The sequence below is a fragment of the Salminus brasiliensis genome, chromosome 8 (genome assembly GCF_030463535.1).
Source record: "Salminus brasiliensis chromosome 8, fSalBra1.hap2, whole genome shotgun sequence".
In the NCBI taxonomy this organism is placed as follows: Eukaryota; Metazoa; Chordata; class Actinopteri; order Characiformes; family Bryconidae; genus Salminus; species Salminus brasiliensis.
The window spans coordinates 23,034,577-23,060,756 of NC_132885.1; the positions used below are offsets into that span (position 1 = coordinate 23,034,577).

The 26,180-nt window shown below is 40.6% G+C and overlaps 1 protein-coding gene across 5 annotated transcripts in view; it reads right to left on the reverse strand.

Moving 5' to 3' along the window:
* The window catches only part of lrp1bb (low density lipoprotein receptor-related protein 1Bb), a 374,780-nt gene that overhangs the window by 96,906 nt on the left and 251,694 nt on the right, over nt 1-26,180 (reverse strand). For all 5 annotated transcript variants that reach the window (XR_011980029.1, XM_072686149.1, XM_072686147.1 and 2 more), the window contains 10 exons: nt 18,854-18,994; nt 18,088-18,213; nt 16,304-16,435; nt 13,248-13,382; nt 11,462-11,591; nt 8,965-9,091; nt 8,635-8,786; nt 8,178-8,302; nt 6,951-7,322; nt 639-828 (listed from right to left, as the gene is read on the reverse strand). Coding sequence is in view for 4 of the 5 variants with exons in the window: in XM_072686149.1 (XP_072542250.1) it covers nt 639-828; nt 6,951-7,322; nt 8,178-8,302; nt 8,635-8,786; nt 8,965-9,091; nt 11,462-11,591; nt 13,248-13,382; nt 16,304-16,435; nt 18,088-18,213; nt 18,854-18,994 (1,630 nt within the window). In the remaining variant the exon portion in view is untranslated. The remainder of the gene's footprint in view (nt 1-638; nt 829-6,950; nt 7,323-8,177; nt 8,303-8,634; nt 8,787-8,964; nt 9,092-11,461; nt 11,592-13,247; nt 13,383-16,303; nt 16,436-18,087; nt 18,214-18,853; nt 18,995-26,180) is intronic.

The following is a 26,180-nucleotide window of genomic DNA, read 5'->3' on the forward strand; positions in this document are numbered from 1 at the left end:
ATTTTGTCCCTCCATGGCTTACTTTGGCCTTGCAGGTATTGCAAATTGCGAGCTAGTTGCCATCTTTACTTGTTGTGAAGAGCTTTTATGCTCATTATTTTGTGTGTGTGTGTGACTGTGTCTATGCCACTGCCATATAAAGTGAACCACCATGCAGCAGATGAGTGTAAATTGAACGGCTGATCAAGCTGAAAATGGGATTCCGGTTAACCGTCCGATCGATCTGTGCATCTTAAATGCCCACTCTACAAGATAATTACTTCTCATTTGCTTAATGCAACATATTGCACATAGAGAAAAAAACTATTATAGATATGGCGTGTGCACAAAGTAATGGCACAATGTTTGATTTTGTCAAATTCAGAAAATGCAAATAGCATTTTAATTTGTTTCCCACAATATCTACAGATTGTAAAGACAATGTTTATATATTGCAAGTGCAAGTAAACATAAAATACAGTACAAAAAGTAACTGATATTTTATGAGCCTAAATTCTAAAGAACAAAGCTTGGTTCCAGACTTCTCCAGGACACCCCCAGCCAACACATGCAATTTTTCATTTTCAACATCAGCCAATTTCACTTAACATAATGGATAGCATTGATTAGCCAACCCAGGTACTGGAAACATCACTGACTTTTGACACTCATCCAGGGCAAGGACATGTGGATGGTCATCTTCCGACATGGTCACTACAGCCTGCCTGTTGAAGGCTCCATGTCTGTTCTGGTCCACTGTGTGTCTGGTGATGCTGGACGTGGTTGAGCTGGTCCAGTAGACTGTGTCCCAGGCACGGTGGTAGGCTAGACCCTCCACTGAACCCACATCTACAGAACGAGAATAAAGACAGACACCATTACCATATAAATCAAATACTGCTTCAAACCAGCTCTGCATTCTGAATATGGGCATACAGAAATGGTCAAAGGTACCACTGACCAATAGAGTAAGCCCTAAAGACCCATGGGTGTTCACAGTGTTGCAGTTGCAGAACAAGGGACTACATACATTACACAAAAAAACATACGGGTTCATCTCTTTAATTATTGCAGAATTATTATTTCACTGCCAAATAGTTTGGTTGCCTGAATGACACTGTATTCTTTCTGTAAAACAAGGATTCTCCTATTTAAATGACATCAATTCATCATTACATTTTAATTTGATATCACTGACAGGTGCCAGGTTTGCTTTAATGTAACATCCCATTAAACATATATAATAGCCTTTAAACCTTTAGTTTGGATATGGTGTTGTTGTTTCATTAGCCTATTCTGTAGAGTGAACAGTCAATTTTTTATGAACTATGCACTATGCACCATATTAAGACATGAACTAACTTGATTATTTATTTATTTTTTTTACAGCTACTAGCCTAAGAACTATGTCTAACATGATAGTTCACCGAAAATATCTATGGCCCTATCTTACACCTGCGCATGCTTATTGCTACCCTACACCCCGCCAACAGTCTATTTTTATGTTTTCCGCCTATGTCTTTTAAATATCTAGATATCTATCTGGGCCTGTTTACACCTGGCTTTAGCATGTGTTTTCTGTCTGGATAGTATCCGGATGTACTTTAATTTGTCATTAAAATGCGTCCCCAGCCTGACTGGATGAGATCCGATTTTATCTTCCATCATAAATTACACCAATGTAAACAACAGTTTCACAACCAAATTGTCCGGCTCTGGGAGACTGATTAGAGGAACGGTGGGGGTTCTACAATGCTGTGGAACAATAGACGGTTCTTGCATTCCCATAACGGCTGTATCAGAAAATGTGACAGACTATTTAAACCGTGAGGGAACAAGCTCTGTAATACTGCCCTCATCTACTGGTACATAAACATGAGCATGCAGTCACACACAACGACTCACACACACAGCAAGAGAGAGCGAGGACGGCAGAGCAAGAGGGAGAGACAAGTCAAGATCCACAGCAATTATTACTTGTGTTAACATGTTTTCGGCAAACGCATTTCTGCTTGCCTGACGGAATCTGATCACAGAAAACGCTGCTTCCGTTTATACTTGTATTAAATGTGGACGAGATCCGTCTCTCGCGTAATCTGATCACAATGTGTCTTGGGGTTGTTTACACCTGGCTTTTCATGCGGACAACTGAAATCCGAACGTGATCAGAGAGTCAAAAACGCTGGTTAGTACCAGTGTAAATAGGCCTCATGAGGCATGAGGCATTCTTTCTGGGAGAAATGAACAGGACCAAACTGTCTGTAGCCATGTTCAAAATCCCAATAAGTGCTTGGATGGCCCAACACACAGTGCAATGGCAAAGTCCAAGAAGCTCTGTGCAGATCTGAGCAGGATGAGAGTAGATTTATAATAAAGATTGTCTCATTTCTTTGAGCCATTTCGAAACATCTGCAGATTCCAAGATCATCAGTTCAAACAATTAACTGACAAAGTTAATGGCAGGGGTAGCAACTCTTATAAGGTCTGGAAGAATACCCAAACTGCCCCCCACAGTTAGGAGAATGATTCTGATGGTCACAGGCCTGCTGTGTAGAAATGTGTGTGCTGAGATTACACACACCACATTGACAGCTAATAAAACTGACAAGCAAATAAAAATCACTCCCAAATAAGAAAACAGAGTGCACTGTTAAAAATATAGGATCCTTGAGGAACTTCTGGAGGTTCTTCCATTTGGAATTGTGGAGAAACCTCTGAAGGTGCTTTGAGGAACCGTTTTTTGTTTGTAAATCCCCTTCTTGAAGGTTCCTCAAAGCACCTCAAGAGGTTCCTCTACAGTTTCAAATTCGAGACCCTCCCAAAAAGTCCCTTAAGGATCTTATCCTTTTAACAGAGCGCATTCAGATATGTTGTAACTTTAAGCAGCAGAGGGCTGTAATTGGCAAATGATGAAGTATCCCTTTAAGAGGTTTTAAATGAACACTTTAAAAATTATCTACAGAACTCAATCACTAATTAGTTGCTCACAATAAAAGATGCCTGACAGCATGCTTTCTCTGGAAATAGTTAGTGAGGCCAGGGAGTAATTAATAGGGTATGTGTGGCTAAATTAAGGGAATATGGATGATTAACATCTTTGCCCTCTTCCAATGACAGGATGAGACTTCCTCTCTCTCTCACACACACACACTGTGTGTGCATCCACGTGCTAGCTTGCATGTGTGTGTGCACGCGTGTGTCCGCTTGCCTTTCATCTGCAGAGACGTGCGCACAGCTCAGAGGCGGAGACAATATCAAACCAAGGTAGCTCTCCATCAGCTAATTTCAACAAGTAGTCAATGCTGCTGCTGTGGCCAGCTGAGCCGCTCAATTTAAGATAGATATGAGAGCAGAATTGCATAACACACACTGACTACAGCACTGTGTTACAAGTAGGTGATTCTGTCTCGGAATGAGGAGTGATATAACACTCACAGCCCAGGCTGGCCGTAGCCGACTAGCAAACACTAGGGAACGGAACAGAAAACAATCGTTTTCACAGCTGAGTAATTAACTGTTTGGTACATGTGAACAAGTCGTTCAGTTGCTAATTGTTTTGAAACCTTTGTTTTCTATTTGCCGTTTTCTTTAATACATATTAGAAAGTCTAATGCGCATTTTAATATGGTGTAATTAAACAACTGATTAAGGTTTTATGACACAGTGATGATTGCTGCTAACAGAATGCAACATGCCCAGCATAACAATAGAGTCAGAATCAGATCAGAGTCTCAGTTAAGTTAAAAGTCATTGCTTTAAAGAATTGCTAAGCAGGTCCAGGTTATATGTACATACACTATGTAACTGTCTCTACTGTCCAGGGACGAAGGCTTTCTACTACATTTTGGAGCACTGCTGTGGGACTTTGTTTACATTCACCAAGAAGAGTGTTAGTGAGGTCAGACTTTTGGCTGATCACCACCCCACCTCATTACCAACTCATCCCAAAAGTACTGGATGGAGCAGCATCATTCCAGAGAACACAGTTCCACTTCTCCACAGCTCAATGCTGCAGGCCTTTATACCCCTTTAGCCCACGCCTGGCATTACGGCATGCTGCCAATAGGCTCATGATTAGTCCTAATATATTGGCAGTACTGCTCTACAGGGACTTTAGTAGCTGTGTATGTGCACATTTGCACATCTGTGTCAACAGTGACACAGCTGAATATGTTTATTAGAAGTGGTGTCCACAAACATTTGGACATTTAGTGTACCTGACACAATCAGTTCATAGTAGTTACTGTATAATTTATTATTTTGTTCAGTACGTACGAGTAAGAGATTACTATGAAATGAAAGGTCTATTTCATAAGGTTTTTGGGTGTTGTTGTAGATGACTGAATGATCTTTAAAATGTTAACTTTACAGGAGAAATTTAAAAAATAGATATTTTTATTGGAAGCCAATAAGATTTCATTTCAAGTCAGAGTGAAATGTCCCAACTAAGCCCCACATTTACATTCCAATAAAGGATATTGATAACATGCCTCTGAAGTTTGACTTTTTACACCATTACAATACTTATAGGCAACTACTCCATGAAACACAGGTTAATGCTCAGTAGTGCACAGACGCTCCTTTAATATTTTGATATTACTAAAATGCATCCATTTTCAATCTGCATATATGCAGCGGAAACATGTAGTCTAGCTCATCCCAAACTCATCCCTTTTTCAACCTGAACATTTTAATAGAACATTATAGTCATTATGGCTTTTAGAAAAATGTTTTTTGGGCAAGCGGGGTAGTGCACGGCCCCTGTGGCACAGCCTAAGCTTTTGGCATTTGTTTTCCTTACATTACTTATACTTTTATACCTTAAGTAGTTTTGAAACCAGTACTTTTACACTTTTACTTAAAAGAGTAAAAGCTTAAGTTGCTATTTCAACTTCTATAGAAGTCTTTTAAACCCTAGTATCTACACTCATACCTGAGTAATGAATGTGAATACTTTTGACACCTTTGGAAATTCTGACACAATACAAAAAATAACGGCCAGATTCGCATTATGTCAAAAAGTGAAAATGGGCAAAAATGTAGATACAAGGTTTTTGTGTGACAGTATGACAAATGAGGTCAAAGAAAGGCTTCAAGGTTCAATGTTTTTTGAATAAGTCATGAAGCACCTTCTCAGATTGTTCTGTTCCACCATAGAAGATGCAGCCATTACATGAATGTACCTGTCGAGATGCCTTTAACCGCTGCACCATTTAAGGTGGAACGGAAAATCTGAATAAGAAGGAGGCAAATAAGGAGCAGACTTCAATCTCTGACAACTGTGGACATCTGTGACAGGTTGTATTTGAAATAAAAGTAAAACAGTGATGATGCAATATTCATTACTGAATGTTATGTTCATTTTGTCACACTTTCGTCATCAGTAAGTAATGATGGAAATGGAAAAAACAAAACAAACAAAAAAAAACAACAAAAAAAAAATCCTGTCAAAACACTTCAGCCTTACAACAAACAAAGAAGGTGGTGACATAAGCCAAATTTCGGTTAACACAGCACAAACCCATCTCCATGTATTGTTTTGTGCACCCAGTCACAATCATAATCATTTTTAGCTTCTCATATGATCATCATAATAAACAACAACTACATTCAACACTGCAGTGTGAAGCCCTAGCCATAAGAGCAGTTGATGAAGATTTGTACAGTACAGCAGTTTGTACTTCCATTCTGACTACATTAAGCTCAGCTTACATTAACTGCTTGTTTCCTAGAGAAAACAACACACATATACGAACATGATTATGGAAGTAGTCTGTACAGAGAAAGACAGATGGCATTAGAGCCCTAATGAGGATCTTTATTGCTGGTGGTGAGGAACCGTTTGAAGTGTAAGGCTGGACTAAATAGTGAAGGACTGTTTTTCAGTCCTTTTTATTTCATAATAAGGCTGTTTGCACACAATTAGACATACAAATTGGTGATGTGTCCTGTAACTGATTTCTAAGATTTACATTATTTACCACCCGTCAAGAAAGAAGAACACAGTGATATTTTTGGTGTGCAGAGTAAGGTCAAAGACCTCTTGGAAAGTGTCCTACATCATCACTAAAGCCTATTTCTGTGCAGCTGCTGGAACGGAAAGCAACAGTGTGAAGCGCTCAAGGTTAATGAGAACCTTTTGTCCATTTTGGAAAAAAGGGGGCCTTCTAGAGTGCATGTTACAGACCACCTCATCCAGGCTGCCATTACATAAACAATTGTTTAGCATGCAAATAGGAACGCAAGCCACATTTCCTTCACTGCATCAATAATTGGTAATAAAGTGCCATTAGACGCTGAACTTTTTCATTGTGTGCCACCATCAGATACGGATATTGATTGCTACCAAAAGGCCCCTAGGGCTGTTTATATTACAAAGAAAAATCAATAACCATGACAGGCAGGATCTTAAAATGTATCACCCCTCTTCCCTCCTTATTTATCCTACAGTTTTGGGGAGGGTGGAAATGAGACAAGCGATTTTAATCCATCAATAGTGAGAGCAAGGAGAGAGATGCAATGTTTTAAACATCATTTTTGACAGTTAAATTGCTCCCATTTAGTTGAAGACAAATGGAGGTGGCCATTATAACACTCTTACTGGGTGTAGTATGCAGTAGAACCGAGCAATACATCACGGGTCCTGCTACTTAAGGTTTCTAGCAAATGGCTTTTCACAAATGGTTGCTAAAAGGCTGGAATGGGTATAGTAGCAGAACATTTAGCAACATACGGATCACTGCATTGACAACTCGACATCACGATGAAAACAAATGCCACAGTGCACGCACACAGCCCACCAGTCTTGAGCTATGCTCTGGGGAACCAGGATTTTGTGTCTAACCAACACAAGTCCAGCTCTGAGTCTACAGTGAGTGACCTAATTAGCAGACACTTTTTAAATGTCAGCTCCAGAACACGTCAGCCTCACCATGCAGAGCATGAAGACCGATAAGGAATGCAGAACTTACTGTCTACTATGATCTGCCGTCCAGACCAGTCGTCGTTAATCATCTGAATATTCCCATAATGGATGTCACTGAAGAAGATGCGGTTGTGGTCTGAGGTGTGCTGCCGGTAGTCGAAGGCAAGTGCAATGACGTTCTTGAAGAACTCAGGGTTCTCAAAGGGCTGGAGTGGCGAGTTGAGGTCGCTTTCGTCTGAGAGGTGGATGCTTTTCAGGATAGTTCTCTCGGAGTACAGCAAGTAGCCCTCATATCTCTGGCAAGCGAATCCATCCTCTGCTAGGTAGCCATGAGCGCACGAGCAGGTCCGTCTTCCGCTGCCCAGGTGAAAACACAGCTGCTGACACCCGCCGTTACTCCTGGCACAGGGATTCGTGCCTAGACAACACAATCAGACACCTTAACATCAAATACAAAAAGACTAATGCATTATGCTAATATAGTCACTAAAACAAAGTGTATCACTTAAAGCCTGGGGTGTAAATCTCTAACCTCACAACAATTCCGCTGATTATAGCTCTTTAGAAGACAATTCACAGGAAATAATTGCATTACATGTCCAAAAGTACACAGATTTGCGAATTTAATGTGTACCCACTGCTGACACAGCATTTTAATTGCACACATGCAGCTTGTATAATCTCCATGGATTCGCTGGAGCAGCAGTACATGAGCATGAAGGTCATGCTCAATGCCAAGCATTGTCTAGAGGGGTATAAAGCCCCCTAGCACTGGGCTGGAACTTTATACTACCCCTCTTCTCTGGAGCAGTGCTTCCCAACCGTGATCCTGGTGTACCCCACTGCAGATTTGAGTGTTTTCTCTAACCCAAAGGTTAAGGAGGGTATGCTAGTATAAGAAAACACTACAGGACCAGGGTTGGGAAATTAGCTCTGAAGTTCTTGAACACAATCGGAAACCTTTGGTTCAGAGCTAATCCTCTGACATCAGTACCTGACTCCACTCAGATGTTCTAAAAGCAAGCATAAGGCCTTCTCAGAAGAATAAAGGCTGTCACTGTACTAAATACAGCTTTAATACAATAAGACAGTTTACTTATAAAAAGTAACATGAGATCAGAAAGTGTCTACATACTTTTGGACATAGAGTGTGTATCAATGGCTGCAAATCTGAGGTTCTTCTATTTTGGAGTAACTTGGTAAAACAAAGAAGAGCCACCAAAGAAAGCGCCAGCAATGGAAAATAATAAGAACATTAAGTTGAAACCTCAACCTTTCTCCCGGCCTCTATTAAAGACTTTCACGTCCTTCAGGTTGACGCCCAGGCCGCTCCTCATCGTCACAGCCTCGGTAGCGTCATTTTTGAGCCCACGCCGGATGGAGCCATTGGCATGAGCTCTGCCATAGTCAGCAACGAGGTGGGAAACAGAGAAGGAGGCTGGCATCAGTGTAATCAATGGCATTTATCTAATTAAAAGCAGCAAAGCTTATTTGAATACACAGGCCAGCTGCTTCAAGCACACTATCTGAGCCAAGCTCACCTTGACGATGACATTTAGTTACAGTACACGTCATTTACATAAAGCTAGGGATGTTCCTGAGGAACGCCAGAGGCTTATGCCAGGTCTTGTAGTGCCCTTGAGTGGAAGGGGTTAATCCTTTGAGACTGTAGCAGCTGGGCTTTGTGGGCCACTTTGGAAAGCACAGCATTTAGTAAAATAATAAATTACCTGTCAGACCAGTAGATGTAAGCCCCGAACACAGCCACGGAGAATAGGTCCACGTTGGCGGCTGACAGTACAATCTCCCGGCTCTCCCCAGTCTCAAGGTTGATCCTCTCTATCTTGTCGGTTCGGGCGTCGCACCAGTATAATCTATTTTCCTGGAAAGCAATTTGAAAATGCACATCAGCGCGTCTCCTTTTTTGCACAGGTCCATTTTATCAGCAGCAGGAGAAGAGCGATGGGGAGCAAGACTGGGGTGTAGGCAGTGTACTCGGCATCAGGGCCAGAGGATCAGGGAGGATGAGGTAGAGACAGAGAGAGAGAGAGAGTGAGTACCTCATAGTCAATGGAGATCCCATTGGGCCAGGCAATACCAGAACTAACAAGCGTGACTTGATCTGAACCGTCCAGCCGTGCTCGGCCTATGCAAGGGCTCTTTCCCCACTCCGTCCAGAATAAGTAACTGTTAAAGGACAGATGAAGACAATAGCAACAAGAAAATTGGGCACTAGTTATTTAAAGCCTCTTTTAAACTTCTGGAAACTGTTGTGCTTGCATGACTAAGGCAACGTCAGTCAAAGTAAAATCCCGTCATAACCACACAGTCATCATCCCATTTCTTTTGTATGTGTGTCATAAAGTCCTCAAGGTCCACCAGCCTGCCCCCATTGTTTATATATGTATTATCTTGACAGAGAAGCAGGACGGACGTAAGGGTGGTGGGGAGGGCTGCAGCAGCACCAGAATTCAGCATAGTTTATCTGCAACTACAAAGTTTAACAATCTGAGCATAGCAAAGCCCTATGTGTGCTTGTTTAATGTTAAAGTTTATATTCTTATTTTAGATTTTTATTTTAGATAACTTTGCCCCAGGTTATGCATTAATGTTAGAATAAAAAAATAAATAGCTCACATACTGAATATATTTTTTTATTATTGCACCACCATATTATATTCAGCACCTAAGCTATTTATGTTTCTGATTTTCCTTTTATTTTACCATGAATGCATAACCTAGGGAAACATAAAAGTTCCCCTAATGGAAGAAATCACTTTCAATAACCATATCCATAACAAGTTATAAATAAATATGTGTATGTGTTTGTGTGTGTGTGTGTGCGTGTACCCAAAACATTATGATTCATATTTTCTTTTTAACGTTTTAAACATCAACACTTTGCTAGTTTTTTACCTTGTCCACAACCCAGACATTAAACATTCTGTGCTCCAATTAAAAAATGTTTTTGATAGTTACTTAAAAGTATAATGTATTATTTGTGTTCACACACACACACACACACACACACACACACACATATATATATATATATATATATATATATATATATATATATATATATACACACAATTTTTGCATATTTTAGAACAAAGACTGACAGGGGAGCACATGCCAGCAAAGAAAAAGGGAGTAATCATTCATTCATCCTGAGGTAGAAGTAGATTTACTCAGCATCATTACCATTTACACCATTACAGCAATATTCAATGAATGATGATTAATAACATAATGAAGATGTTAAGTAGTGTTAGAAAATTCATGGCCGAGGGTCATTTTCCCTGAAAAAAGAGAAAACTGTCATTACTGCAACATGTCATTACCAACACTACACGTGTTGTGATGGTAATGATACCCGGTGATAGTAATGAGAGGTTTTCAGTTTCACCATCAGTATCTTTGTTAGAAATGAAAGTTAATGCTACCCTTTCCTACAACTAATTTTCACATATTCTTTAGTCAATACGGCTGTAAGAGATAGTAGTAGAGAGCTCTAAAGAATACAGAAAACGAAGCATGTGAATTGATAAGGTAATCTAAAAGGACTTTACTCAAACATCACTCTTGCAAGAAATCTTATGCTGCTCCACTGAACTTCCATACTGCAGTTAGCAGCATTCCAGCCTGGAGCGGAAATGACAGAGATGCCATTCTCTCTATTACAAGCCAGTGAAGCATCACAATGATTTTGAAGCTGCTATTTTAAAGTAAAATGCTTCTAGTAAAATAGCTCATTTCAAGCTTAGTACTTTCTTTGGAAATAAATCAGTACTGATATCAGCCAGTGCTACGTTTCAGTATCTGTACTGGTTTTGGAAAAGAGGTTTCTAATATAACTGGCTGTGTTGTGTTTGGAGCACACTAACTGGGAGTACACAGTTATTTCTGCCATGTGCTATTAACAGGAAAAACCTTGATATGCCTTTGTAATGCTTCTCTCTGTGGGTGATTTCACAGAGTAGAAACAACTCACTCCTTTTCATGTCACATAGAAAAAGAAAAAGCTCATAAGTACTTAAGGAAAACAGAGAAATCATAACATCAGAGGAAACCACAACCTCTCAGTTTGACTCCTTATATGCACTGCTTAACGTAAGTACAGCAAACTTCATTTAGATCTGGGGCTAAAACAGGAGGCCCACCAGGTACATTAGATAGCTTGATGGCATAACGGCTAAGAAGCACCATTACCAAAGGCCAGTTTCATGATTCGGTTCGAAATTGCTGAAGTGGAATCAAGAGGTTATTTTAGCCCCATGCAGACCAAAAACAAGCACACTTCTTCTCCAATTCTGGTGATGCATATTCTCAAAATGGGTTCTGACCACAACAGAAGTCTGACAGACTATTTATTTCAGTCTGGGTTCAGCTCACTGAACAGAGCTCTGAATTTCAGTGAATGTCTGTCAACTGAGAAAAATATTTAAAGGGCAAACACTGTGGACCTGTCTGGTGCTTTTAGGTCAGTAATGATGAAACGCATGAGAAAATCAATGTGTGATCTTCATTTCAGCGCGTTCTGATGCAGTGACCTACCCTCTCTGTGGATGCACAGCGATGGCTCTAGGCTGGTCCAGCTCCTCTGAAATCACCACTGACCGGTACATGCCATTCAGACGAGCGATTTCAATGAGATTGAGGCCGTGGTCAGTCCAGTAAAGATTACCTTTGTGGTTGAAAATTGACAGGATTTTCAGTTAAAGTACAGAGTATCATTCCATTAAGGCACAATCACCATTGGTTAGGAAACAACTCAGAAAACTATTTAGAAGGGATCTGTTTACTAATGTTTACTACTAATTTGCATGAAAGAATTACTGGTTACTTAGAATGTTATCAGCCTGAAGCAAAAAATTAGCTCTAAGATTAATTATAAATTTGACTACTTGGTAGGTAGCATTAGCATATGCTATCTAGACTACACATAAAGTTACATACTGTACATTATTTCTATTTTTGCTTTACTTGGATGGTCCAATATAGATGTCTCGTAGATGCTTATATGACATTGAACTAAATGTCTCTTAAATTCAACTGAACTCTAATGTTCAGTTGAATTTACACCTAACCCTAACCTTAACATTCCATTTTTTAGGGTTAGATTTAAGGTTTAGGTTAAGGTTAGGATTTAGGGTTGATTTAAGGGTAAGAATAAGGCTAAGGTTAGGATCTAAGCTAATAAGGTTATGGTTAGGACTTCTGGTTGATTCAAGGGTAAAGTTAAAGTTATGGTTAGGATTTAGTGTTGATTTAAGGGTAAGAATAAGGTTAGGATTTATGGTTGATTTAAAGGTAAGAATAAGGTTAGGATTTAGGGTTTATTTAAGGGTAAGAATAAGGTTAGGGTTAGGATTTAGTGTTGATTTAAAGGTAAGAATAAGGTTAGGATTTAGGGTTATTTTAAGGATAAGTATAAGGTTAGGGTTAGGATTTAGGGTTGATTTAAGGGTAAGAATAAGGTTAGGGTTAGGATTTAGGGTTGATTTAAAGGTAAGAATAAGATTAGGATTTAGGGTTGATTTAAGGGTAAGAATAAGGTTAGGGTTAGGATTTAGGGTTGATTTGAAGGTAAGAATAAGATTAGGATTTAGGGTTGATTTAAGGGTACGAAAAAGGTTAGGGTTAGGATTTAGGGTTTATTTAAGGGTTAGGTTAAAGTTAGGGTTAGGATTTAGTGTTGATTTAAGGGTAAGAATAAGGTCAGGATTTAGGGTTGATTAAAGGGCAAGAATAAGGTTAGGATTTAGGGTTGATTTAATTGTAAGGATAAGGTTAGGGTTAGGTTTAGGTATGGGGTTACATTCAATAGACAACCATTTACATTCAACTTAGAGTTCAGTTGCATTTAATAGACATTCAGCTGAAGGTTAGTTGAATGTCATGTCAGATGAGCTTCTACAAGACATTTTCAATGGACCATCCAACTAAAGTAATTTCAGGATTTTTCCATCTCCTGTAAAGTTGCCATTTTTGGAGAAACAGGGTTTTTGGGTGACTGCAACAATACACATACCATTACAGGTTTTCATGTTTAGCATCATTGCACACTTGAAGTAGGACAGACCAGCTTAACAAAACTCCTTTCTCATAATACATACATATTTACCAACACAAGCTTATTCATGACATGAATATAACCTGGCGTTATTTTGCCAGTTTTATAGTAGATAAAAAATAAGTTATAGAACATCTACTATAATAAAAACCTACTATTAAAAAAAAAAAAAAAACTAACCCCATTCGGAAAGTACTACAGACCATCAACCGCCAGCCCTCATTATAGTAACACATGCAGCGTTTAACAACATCAAATCATTCTGACCAGCAATCCAGTCCACCGCGATGCCCTCCACCCTGCTGATGCCAGTGGTAATAATGTGTTCTCTCCATGTCTGGTCCCTCTTGGCTCTGGAGATGCGGTTCAGGCCCATGTCTGTCCAGTAGACTGTGTCATTGCCTGCGGACAGGAGGTCATTTTTCACAACAACAGCCAAAACACTGAGCGAGGGGCTGATTTCCATGCTCCATATACTGCAATGTCTTACAACTTCATTGCATGGTGTGACAGGTGTACTGTACCTGGGCAAAGTGGTTGCGGTTACTCTTGTTGATTTATTCAAATAGAGCATCTGCATGATCTCCACACAGTATTTAAACTCCCCTGCAATACTGATGACATATTTTAGAGCATACAATTACCCGTGATTATCATAAAACACTAAATATGCTGATCTCCAGCACTTGCAAGTTATCACTAGGGGCTGAATGCATAATTTGACAGCGGCAAACAACATCTTCGCTGTTTTTGCCCTGTAAATGGCCGTGGTCATGGAGCCTGTGGTGTGGAAACGTTCAGTTTATTTGCACCCTCCTGTAAATGCGGAATTTGCACCCAGCTAACAGATCTCTTGCATGTGACGGCAGCCAGCTGGAAGGCCTCCATTCGTTTCACGCTCCAACAAGCTGCCTGGTAATGACATGCAAACAGTATGCGGATGTAATCAGCTGTCATGGGCTGAGCTGGGCTCAGGCTCTGCCTCCTGCTCACCTGAACTGGGCTCAGCTCTGCTGGGCGATGTAGATGAGGGAGCAAGGGAGCATGGGAGCATAGGGGGACAAGAGTAGAGAGACTCTCTGGCCATCTGTCCATTCTAGCCCTTTAGCTGAGGTCAGCACTTTTAGCCTGGCTTCCCTCGGTTCCCCAAATCTGGAGACAGGAGAGGCTGGAGGGCTGTGATTTCACGGCTCGGTTTGACCTAACTAAGCTTCCATCTAAGCAATTAAAACTTTCACTTGCTTACACTTGTGTTTTTTCTTGACAGCCAGGTGCACACTGCCGATGAAAATCAAACTTGTGCAGTCTCTTTCTGATCCTGTACTTCTAGACATCATCTAGACATGGTAGGAGCTACGTGTAGGTTCGGTGATGACATTTTAGGATCGTTGGAGACTTCCTTATGCATCTTATGGTCTCCTCTAGGGCTGAATGTGCAAGGACAACCTGACCAGGCAATGTTGGCAGTAGCCTTAAACGTTCTCTACTTGTAAATTATCTGAATTACTTTGCATGACCAAGCAAAAGCATGTTAGGCCTACAGATTTCGCCCTGATATGCCAACAAGGCTTTCTGTGTGATCTGAAGAAGCAATTTTGTGTTATGCAACATGACTGGTTGATTAAGCTAAGGCACACAGACAAATGCTATGGGGCTTCTTAGTCTTGCATACCAGGGGCTTTTAACAATGCTCCCACACGTAGTTCCTGAAACTTTTGCATTGGCTCCTGGCATCATCTATTTGCATATCGGGCATGTCTCTGCACTCCTTTACTCACTGTCAACGTGTAGTCGTTTCCCATGGACTACCTTCTCTTAAGTATGATGTGGTATTTTATGCAATGGCTGACTGTCTGGCCTCAGTTTTGAAGGCTGAAGAACAAGTTAGCATTTTCTGAATTGCTGAGTGTGGCTATGTTGGTTGGGTACTGCAGTGTTCACTTGTGCATTACCGCTGGTCACACATTTTATAGTTGTCTTAAAGTGAGATTTTTAACGGCCTGGACAAAATAATCTGTACTGTTTCAGCAAGCTAATCTGTTTGCTAAAAAAAAAATTTACTTACGGATGATTACAAAAGTATTTGTTGTATTGTTGTTTTTTACAATGCAGTGGAATGGCTCATTTGTAATTGTTTACAACCCTTTCCCACATTCAAATGCATCTGCAACCTTCTTTCTGCAGGCTTCAGAGAGCTCTCTGGATCTGACCATGGTGATACCACTCACTTCAACCACGAAGAGCAAACCAAAGTAAATGTCTGAGGTTTAAATAGGACAGATTCCTCCAAAAATTTCTCTAACCATGTTCTAAACTTGCACTTGCATTAATTACACTTTAGAAACTACAAATACCCAAATGGCTAAATATGAAAAAACAACAACAACAAGGTTTGAGGCGTCCTATTTTTTCACATGACTGCATGTCCTGTACAATTTGAACAAAGTACATTTGAGCTTTCCTTCTTTTGAGAATGGCACCATTACATAAAAAATTTCATATATTTACATTCTCAGAAATACAAGGTCCTAGTTTGACTGTAGAACACAGTATGATGTTGGCTGTTAGTATGATGTGGCTATTTGTCTGCCTATGAGTGAATTCTTTCATTGAAACCAAGGCCTATTTTACATGACTAGCTTTTTATATGATAATATGGAGGCACCACACAAGGACTGCTTCCCCTACACTCACTTTTCCTGCTACTTGTCACTACTGAATTCTCTTATAAACAGGGTGAATCATCTCGCATCTGTGAGCAGTGACAAATTCACTTCAGAACAGCCCATTCATGGCATGAATAATGCATAGAATGACAAAAAAAAAAAACACACTACAGAGTGCCGTCAGGCTTGCGCGCGGCCCTGCCTACTGTACCTTACTTCCATTTGATGGATTGTCCAATATATTAGTTTGCGTCCCTTATGATGCTGGTTTTAGGAGATATGAAGGAGCATTTATCTAAGGTGCCTCCAGCGTAAACTTACTTAGCCCATCTCAACCCTTTATCTCTACAAAATGTGATCTACAGGCTTGTTCGGCCCTTTTTAATCAGGTAAGAAACTGTGCAGCTAATATTAGATTGCATGTCTGACAGTAAACAACATGAAAAATGTGATATGTAGAAAATAGTACAGGCTTAATCTTTGATGCGAACGCATGGAGACTGTTTAAAGAAGGTGGAAAGTACATGAATGCTGAGAGCAGTTCAGTTCTAAACACATGCAGAGAGACAGAGACGGAGAGAAGGAGGATAGAAAGAGAGAGAGAGAAGCAGACAAAGACTAAGAGAGCATAGGAATTGACAGAGTGATGGATGTTACCTGCATGGAAGTCCACTCCTACTGCAAAAAGGGTGCCACTGATGGGCATCAGGGTCTCTGTGTGGTCAGTGGGGTCCAGAGAGATTCCACGCACCCCTTCATGGATGGAGTACATTAGAAAGGAGCTAAGGCCTATCAAAGAAGGAGAATAGAAAAGCTGCACATACAACGTCCACTTTATCAGCTTCCGACCACAGTGAACAGTGACAGTTACATGTATAACAATCTCAGCACCTGATACACTCATACCACACTACCATGCCATCACCATATCAGTGTCACTGCTGTGCTGAGAATTAAAACACCATCAGTATAATATCTGATCGATGGCATAAGCTTTTGACATGTATTTCTTCACTGTTTTTACTTTATTGTCATGGGCTGTTCTGTCTAAGCATCGGCATCAAGAGATTGATGGTTTAATCTTCAGTGATGCCACAGCCATTTGTGGCCAGAGAGCCAGAGAGTAGTAGAACATAAGAGAAGAGTCTGGCTTTACGTCACACTGAAGAAGCACATGCTTGCCTTCACCCTCTTAGCACTGGTAGCATCATGTGATAGCTAGTGGCTATTGCAAGATCTGTAAATCAAGGGTGAAGAGCACAGTTTGCTGATTTTCATGCTCTAGCACATCTGCTAAACCTGGCAATTAATGCATGAGTTGAATCAGAAAACACACAAGTGTGCAGGAATCCGGTCTTCCAGAACCAGAGGACCACATAGCTAAACATAAAGCAGCTAACTGTGCATAGCTAAACATAAAGTATCAAGAGCTCTATGTGGCTCACCTTTCATGCACCTCCAAAAACAATACAAAATAACCTCGTTATTTAGAAACGCAAATCCGTTGCTAGCTCATTTAAACACAAGAGTACTTGGCAACCAAGTGGCAAATTGAGGACAAAAGGCCACAAATTCTTCAAAAATGTTGTGCACATGTTAACATTTCATGAAATCAGCCATCAGCACCTCCACTGCGCTCTCTTCACTGCCTTCCTGTGGCTTCCCGCATCAGATTTAAAACCCTGAAGCTGGCCAACAAAGCCAAAAATGCACCACCCACTCAGTACTTGATGGCAATGGTCAAAACCTGACCCATGCCAGGAGCCCTTCGAACTTCATAGATGGCTCGGCTTGACCCACCATTCCTCAACATGTACAGAAGGCAAGCATCTAGACTTGACTCTAGACCCTGTCCTGGCACTGTGGTGGAGGAACGAACTTCCCCTGGGTGCCCGAAAGGCAGAGGAGCTTGCAATCCTCAAACACCGTCTGAAGACCATCTCGCTCAAGAGCACTTAAATCAGCCTTATTGTTCTTATTGTGATATTGTGATTGGACTCATGCCTACCTATGATTCTTTGACATTGCAGTGTGTTTATGTGGCTATTTATTCAGTATTATGCATGTTTGTATCTAGGTATCTATACAGACTTTTGTATTGGGCAGTTTCTAAGCTTGGAGGTATTTCTGGACTGGATCCTGTTTACACTAGCTAGAAATATTCTCTAAATGAAGAGCAACACACGTCTGTAAGTCACTGTGGATACAAGGGTCCGCTAAATGCCAACAATGTACATGTAAATCAAATGTAATACTAGTGACTTCATCAATGATTAGGCATATGAAGCCATGTGGTGCTTTTTTCGTTTTAAAGTCTTCCAGTAAAACAGCTTTGCCTGTACTGAACACATCGGTAAAGAAGGCTGGGCATTTATTTATACTGCTCAACCATAGCAACAAGCCACAGCCATAGTATGTCTGGAGCTGGGAGCACTGCCTACCTTCACAGGAGAGCCGGTCAGTACGCAGGTTGTAGCCCACGGTGCACGCACAGCTGCGAGTATTCTCAGATGTTGGCAGACAGAGCTGGGAACAGCCGCCATTGTTTAACTGGCAGGCATTCCTCCCTGAGAGACACAACACAACACCCACAAGAGTGCAAACTTCAACAAAAGTTTCTCAAACTCATACTTCATGATTCATAATAATCCCTGAATAACTGAAGGGACATACGTAGGAAGCATCTACCCTGCCATGCTCCCAAGGATAGCTCACCTAGCCCAAAACAGACAGTAATGAGACAGGTCTGAATATGAATAGAGCGGCTAATTGCTGCTGGAGAAGTTTGGAGGCCGGACAGATTCACATCGGGGCTTGCTTAATGGTCATTTGTTATTCGACTGGACAGTTTAGTGGGATCCACAGCAATGCTGTTAATGGAGCTGCCATTACCCTAAATTATCGGCCTAATAACTCACAAAATGGAAAAGTGATTCCCCAATAAATCTCCAGGCCAGAGTGCACTTTTACGCATCGAAAAGAAAGGCAGGATATATTTGTGTTATCAAACCTAATGTAGTATTTGGATGAAAAGCTGTAAAAGTCATTATAACAAATGCAGAAATAAATCAGGAGCAGATGAAAACACCATTTGTAAATGTATCTAACTGTATGGGACACATTAGGTACCTTTAAACTCCTTTTGGCTGAGCACCTCAATGTCACCCCAGTCTACAAGTATTCAGAGCTTTCTGACTGGAGCCTCACCTTTCTGCCCGTCTCTGTCGTACACTTTCATGTGCACCACTCCGCTGGTCTTATTGCGCAGCACCATAGGGTTGCGGCCATCTCGCTTGGCGATCGTCCCCAACTGGGCCAGATCGTCGTCTGCCCACCACAGCTTCCCACCTGTTAAAGCAGACGAATCATTCATTTCTCAAAAGCTACAAAACCAACACGTCTGTCTGTCCATGTGGCACATGGTTCCATGCCATTATCATGTACGTACTCTACAATTCCAAGTCCAGAATCGATGTGTTTCATTTGTAGAAAACCTTTGTATAAAGCTGCAAACAAGCACGTAGCATTGTCATTATATGCAGGTTTTGTCTAACTAATAATACTAAAAATAGTGTTTTAAATAATGCGAGGCTGTAAAAATTATATATATATATATATATATATATATATATATATATATATATATATATATATATATATATATATATATAAGTACTCCTTATATGCCCAAGGGCCCATCAGTGGTCTGAAAGTATTATTACACACTTCTATTGCTCCGTTGCCCACCTGTTTGCACAGAAATCCCAGCAGTTACACACTAATAAGCTTTGGAGTTAAAATGTGTCAAAAACAATGAATAGAGCTGCAGATAATAAGTAAATGTAATGCCATAAAAAAAAAATATATAGATTAAACATCAAAATAATAATAGTATCATTATAATACTGTATAAATATTTTATACATTTAAGTCAAAGGTTATGATAATATAAAAAAGAAATGGTCTATTAATAATTATTTAATAACCTGTTGTTGTTCCCAAAAAGCTAAATACTGAACAAAACATCAATTTTTCATTTTCATAAAGCTTATTTAAATCTATATTCTTATTGCTGTATATAACAAAACACAAAATCATTAACACAACACTAATCTGAGGCACATAATGTATGTTATAAAATCTTAATATATATTTGGAAACCTGTTGATTTTCCCAAAGTGCATAAAAATGTTGTTATAACTGTTTAAAAACCTGTAATATTATGTATGGCCAAATCCTTGTACTGTCAACACGGCAAATTTACAGAAGGACTTCTTTGCTTCTAAGACAATTTTATTGAGTAATTTTTGAGCCTTTCTATTGGTCCATTCATCATAAAATCTAGACACAATGTAAAGGTTAACTGCCACATCACATCAACAAGTAGAAATGGCAAAGATGGAGATGTCTTCCTATGTTGACTATGGTTGCAATGCTCTGGCTAGTTGTTGGATAATGTTAGCTAAAATCTTTGTGATGATCATACCTCATCAATCTTCATATAACTATTATTATTAAATTAGGTTTATAAATTATTATAAATAAATTAATAAATTGCACTGTTGCAAAAAAATCTGAATGTGGTCACCAAATCTAAACAAAGTCACTATCTTTGTTGATGCTGAATAAGTATGTTGCACTTGTACATCAGAAAAATAGTGATGGATGCACACTATATGTATAGAAGCCTAAGTGCCGCAAGTGCCGCAAGTACGGCTCGGCTCGAGCCGCCATCCCTCAAAATCCGCGGAAGACAAGCGTCCAGGCTTTTTTCTGTCCTGGCACCAAAGTGGTGGAACGAGCTGCCCCTGGGTGTCCGAACGGCCGAGTCGTTCACTGTCTTCAAACGCAAACTGAAGACCCACCTCTTCCGAGAGTACTTGGACGAATAGTTCTATGGTCGCCTTATTGTCTTGTGTTTAGTAATGTCTAAGCTTAAAGGTATCTTTTGAATTATTAGTCTATTCTAACTAGCTAAGGCTTTTCTTGGGTAAATAGCAAAGCACTTTGTAAGTCGCTCTGGATAAGAGCGTCTGCTAAATGCCGTAAATGTAAATGTAAATGCTGCTGTACCCCTGGCTGTGCTACATCTCAGCAGTGCACTCCAACTACGAGATATAGCCTAAGCATTATCCATGTTCCCTTCCCTGTGTGAGTCAATGAGGCAGACTTTTAGGCCGGCCTGGCGACATGCCCTGGCCTGAGATGAGGTCTCTCTCCATTCACAAAAAACAGCACAGTGGTGAGTGATCTCGGAGTGCTGCTGCAAATAGCGAGCCCTTGTGTTGTTTCCATTTGGGAAGACGGAGTGTGCCACAAAGGAGTACAGAGATTGTTCTTGGCGTGGAGCCTGGACTACGCCTCTGTGCTGCAGAGAGGGGGGCGGGCGGCCCTGAGACAGCAGGGGACCGGGGGCACGAGAATGAAGGCTATACAGTACAAATTCATAGCAGCAAGGGAAAAGGTGACCTTGATCTGAGACACTTATAAGAAGAAAAGTCAAGAGAATTAAGTGTGGGGATGTCAGTGTAAAAGTTAGGATAACTGGATATTACATTGCAGTTTTTGTAACATCCCTAGTACCCTGAAGCCAGCCACCGCCTCTTTCCAAACTGCAGAACTTATGCACGCATCGACAGACTCTGAGGAAAGCAGTGGGTCCAAGAGCTCCACCTAACCAACTAACAAATCCCAGTGACAGCCAACATTACTTAAGAGTGATGAGGGGAGTGAGCTCCATCTACCCACCCGGAGAGAGCACAGCCAATTGTGCTCTTTTGGTAAAGTGACATGGCTTGGGATTCGCACTCATGACCCTGAGGCCATAATGGTAGCGCATTAGACTGCTAAGCCACTTGGAGTCCTTTAAAGCAGTGGCGACCACAAAATCCAATTATTCAATCCAATTTCATTATTTAATGGCTATCCAAACTATTTTTTTTAATACAAACTGTTTTTATAGCTTCTAAAACTTGATGTTGATGTAATTTATGGACATAAAAATACAATATTGATGCAATAATAATGGTAATATTTATTGAATGTCAAGCACTTTTTTATCATTCAACTTCAGAGGAGAAATGTTTTATCTGAAATCTACAATGGGACAAATGGCACAGTGCACATAAAGCTCCTTCATTCGCCTCTTATACACAAAAACACAAAAAGCATGACAGAGAGGTGTAGCTGGCCTGAGGAGGAGACAAGGATGGTTTTAAAAGGAGCACTGCCACTTTAGTGCACTTACAGAGATACATGAGCAGAATACAATCAGAATACAATAACAGACTACAATCTTCCTGACCAAAAGTGCACAAACATCCCTCACTCTGTGGTTCAGAGGGAAAAAACCCAGTAATAATATAATAAAACATCAAATATAAAAAGGTCCAGTAGGTCATCAGTAGGTTACAGGGAACTCGATAAAATCATGCCTCAGAAGAAATAAGATTTTTCCTGCTTTTGTTGTTGGAAAAAAAATAAAACTTATGCAACAGGAAATGACATTAAGTATAACATTTTAATGCTAAAAGTCCCAGGCATGCAATTTTATCTTTGTTTGCAAACTGATTTATATATATTTTACTGTTTAAGTTAGGAAAGTAGTTATTGGTTAGTAGTTAAGTACATAAACTGACTTATATGGATCAAAGTACATCCTAATAAAATACATTTATTTCTTTAGATTCAAAGAAAATTCCATTCTGATAAAAGCCAAAAGAAGTAAATAAGTGACATAACTGAATTTATTTTTTATTATATATTTTTTATATATTTTATTATATATGCTCAGTGTCCATTACTTTAGCATCCCTACGTTATTTGGCCTAACTGAAGAAGTAAAATTTGGAAACCAAACACATCTTGGCTGATGATCACCTAAAACTGAAGTGAAAAAAACGTATATTTTCAAAGAGATAACGTCTCATATACTGTACGTAGCTGGGGTAATATTCTGAATTACAGGTGCGTGGGCCCAGAGCTGCTCTAGTGGACACTGACATCTAAGACTGATTGGAGTCACATCTCAGTTTTCTAACTGGATCAATTGCTGAGAATGAAAATGACAATCTATATACTTCCTCTAAAAAGGCCTGACCCTGCAAATGGCTTGCACAGGTCACCGGCACTGTCAGTGTTCATTTGTTGCCATCCGGAGTGTGAACCGTGTATGATTGCCTTAGTGTTGCTCATCAGGAACAATTTCCACTTTAGGCATTTGATCTGATTACAGAGAAAAAGAGGTCTCCAGGTCATCCCCTCTGAACAGGAGCCCTCAGTTACTAGTATGGTCGAATTCTATTAAGCTGCGAGGAGGAGGTTGCAGACTAGCCTCATGTCAGTAAAATTACTTTAATTTCTTCAATCATCATGCTCTTCGATTTCCTCTTTATAGCTTGATTGGGGCTGTGACTTTGATGTGAGGTAGTCATTGGACCGGGATTCTTTTTTTTTCTGCATCAAACAACCACCATTTATATCGACCCCACTTTATGTCGGGGGCTCTGCTGAGTACATATTCCCTTCACATCTCTCCGCAATGATAGGAACTGTCTATCACCAGTGGCTGCTTTTGCACTTGACCGGTAGGTGGGTGCCGAAAATGTGTATGGCAGGTGGATACGATCTGAAAGCATTTCAGGGGGCACAAACTGATAACGTAGCATGATGGTTAACCTTGGTAAATCTCTTCAATTAGGTTGGCCTCATTGGGAAGGAGATGGCAAAGATATGGGCCAAAGATCTTAGATCACAATCTGGTCCAATCTACACAGGGCGTCAGCTCGGGAGGACCCTTGACGCAGTGTCCCAAATGGCTAATCGATTATGCCGATTGGGAAAATCAGAGGGCTAGGAAGGGAGCTGTTTGTTCCATATCAGTTCAATAGCTTTGATTAACCTTGAATGAGCTAAACCTAAACCACAGAATTCTAATGGACGTATTTTTCCCCACTCTGAGCAGATAACCAACAAATGAGAGATCAATATGGCTGAAAGCGACATTATACATCACAATGAGTCCCTGCCTCAGTGTGCCATAATGCAGGATGAAAGCAAGAGCTGAGGGGATTTTAAAGATCTTTATACCTTTTCTTTGAGCATGAGAGTGTCATAAGCATTGCTACAGTCCTGCTGTAGCACTGGCAGCCAATATGTACACAAAGGCTTGCATGTTAGGTTTGTAACTGACATGTCTTAACTTGTCAATCATGAGCCATTCAAAATGCCCCACCAACCAATCATCATGCCACACTATATCTTTTAAAATTTGTCTTTTTAAAGTATATCAGTCGGACAGCCATTAAAAGACCCATTACATAACTACTCAAACTTGATCCACAGACACCTACTACATGAGGAGGAGTGTTTCAGGTTGTTCCAACCCTCCCAAAGAAAAGAGAGGAAAAACCTTGCAGATTGGAAAGCAGCAGGCGGCTCTTCTAGTTCTTGTGTGTCACCTACACATTTGCACTCGCCATAGTCAGACAGCAATCAGCTTGAGCTAAGCTTAAAAATGGCATGTTGCTTATTTGCTAACTGCTTAAAGCAGTCTCTGAGTTCTCTGAGTTTCACAGGCACATTTAGTTCATCAGTCTTCGCACATATTTGTCATATGACTGCATGCACCAGACTGTAATGTCCAGATCGTGACAGTTAAGGACTGAATGAATAAATACATTTCTTAGGGTTTCACACTTGTCCCGAATGCACAGGCACTCAGGACAGATTCTGGGTTTGGTTTGGAAGAGGAGCTAATTATCTGTTTGCTTTCACACAGTTTTAACATCATTTTTCTTTGCAAATCTTCGCAAAACGGTAGGATCCAGATTCCTCCATTTATCACATTTAATAATTTTCCTTTGATACAAACACTCACTTTACATGAGCACCTGCAAATAAGGAGCCATTCTCATGAGAAAAGGTCTTTTGCCATGCAAGCGATAAGTCGAAGCAGTCATGTGTCAAAATGACCCAATCACGCAACCCCATGTGCAGTGCCAGGAGGGGACAGGTTCCAAACCTGCAGCAGACAGCACCAGAGTCCGCTTCAAGTGAGCACCAGACCACTGATTTCAGGAGGACCAGAGATCGGTGCTCCGGACCACTCCCGGGCTCGAAAACAGCTTTCACACTTGACCAAATGTACTGAACTCTCAGACCAAGCAGACCTCGCCCCGGAGAATAGGCTCCAGTGTGAAAACACCCTTATACAACTAGTGTCCAGTGTTGCACTGCACCGCCTAAATTATCGGTAGATGCTCCAAACCATGTTATTAGAAGTCGTCCTTTAACAGCAGCAGCAGGCACAGAGCCAAGACAGAGGCACTGGCCTTGAACATGGACTGAAAGAATGTTTACTAACAGAATAAAACCATTTCAGCTGTCACGGCCAGATGCACCAACACGAAAAGACGCGGCACAAAATGTGCCTCGGTGCATGTTACTGTCACAGTAGAATTACAGGCTTATCAAATGTTTTGGCTGAGAAAGAGCTTCATTTATTAATCTGTTTATCACTGAATTAGCATTTTCTCCTCTGCCTTGAGCCCGGTTGATGGTTCCGGAGCACAGTTAGCAGGCGTTCCTATGTGCTGTGTAATGAGCTACAGCCTTGGTAACTATTGTGAACACACACTCAAGCACTGTTACACACACATGTAATTGGCCTTGGTTCTCAGTCAACCAGTCTACAGATACCGATTACGTTAATGTGAGATACGCGAGTATACTCATTTTACTGTCTTCTTACCAGAATAGTCAGAAAAGCAGCGCCGACGTCCTAACCCTAACCCTAACCCTAACCCTAACCCTACCAGGCATCATTAAAATTAGAAGCACTTGCTTAAGGCATACAATGTACACCTGAGTACCCAGGGTGGAGAAGTGGACATGAGTTTTCCATAGTTTTGCTACACATTAAGACAAGTGAGGAAAAGAAACCCTCAAAATACTGCCCACTCAAACACCCACACATATGACTGCATGACCATCCTTCCACCCACAGGCATACCTACACAGAGACACATGGATGCATGCGAGCCTACATACTCGCTCGTACGCACTCAGACACAAAGAAAATGTGTCCAGTGGTGCACTTAAGAACAGAAAAAATAGCCAGGCAAAGGTCTTGCTAAAGGCCTCGTGGAGAGCAAATAATCACCTCAATTTCCAACAAGAACCATCTGGCATAAACACTTTCGCCACAAAAAGCTTTCCAGAGTACTTTTATTATCCTCGTGCACCTTCTGTTGTAGTGGCTATGTAAAGCACACCACTGGCACCTGTCGTAAATTGGCGTGGAGCGGCTCCAACCTGAAATGAAGCAACGAACATGGAAATCCATTTATGTGCACCGCTGACTGTCAAAATGCCCCTGTAAAAAATAAATAAATAAATAAAAAAGATCTCCAGCAACCTCAAAACAAATTCGAGCACAGAAAACGAGATGCTAAAATGCGGAGATCCTTCTGCCAGAGCAATTAGCATGGCGTGGAAAGCGACTTGCTGCATACCTCTAACAGCCTGTGCTGGT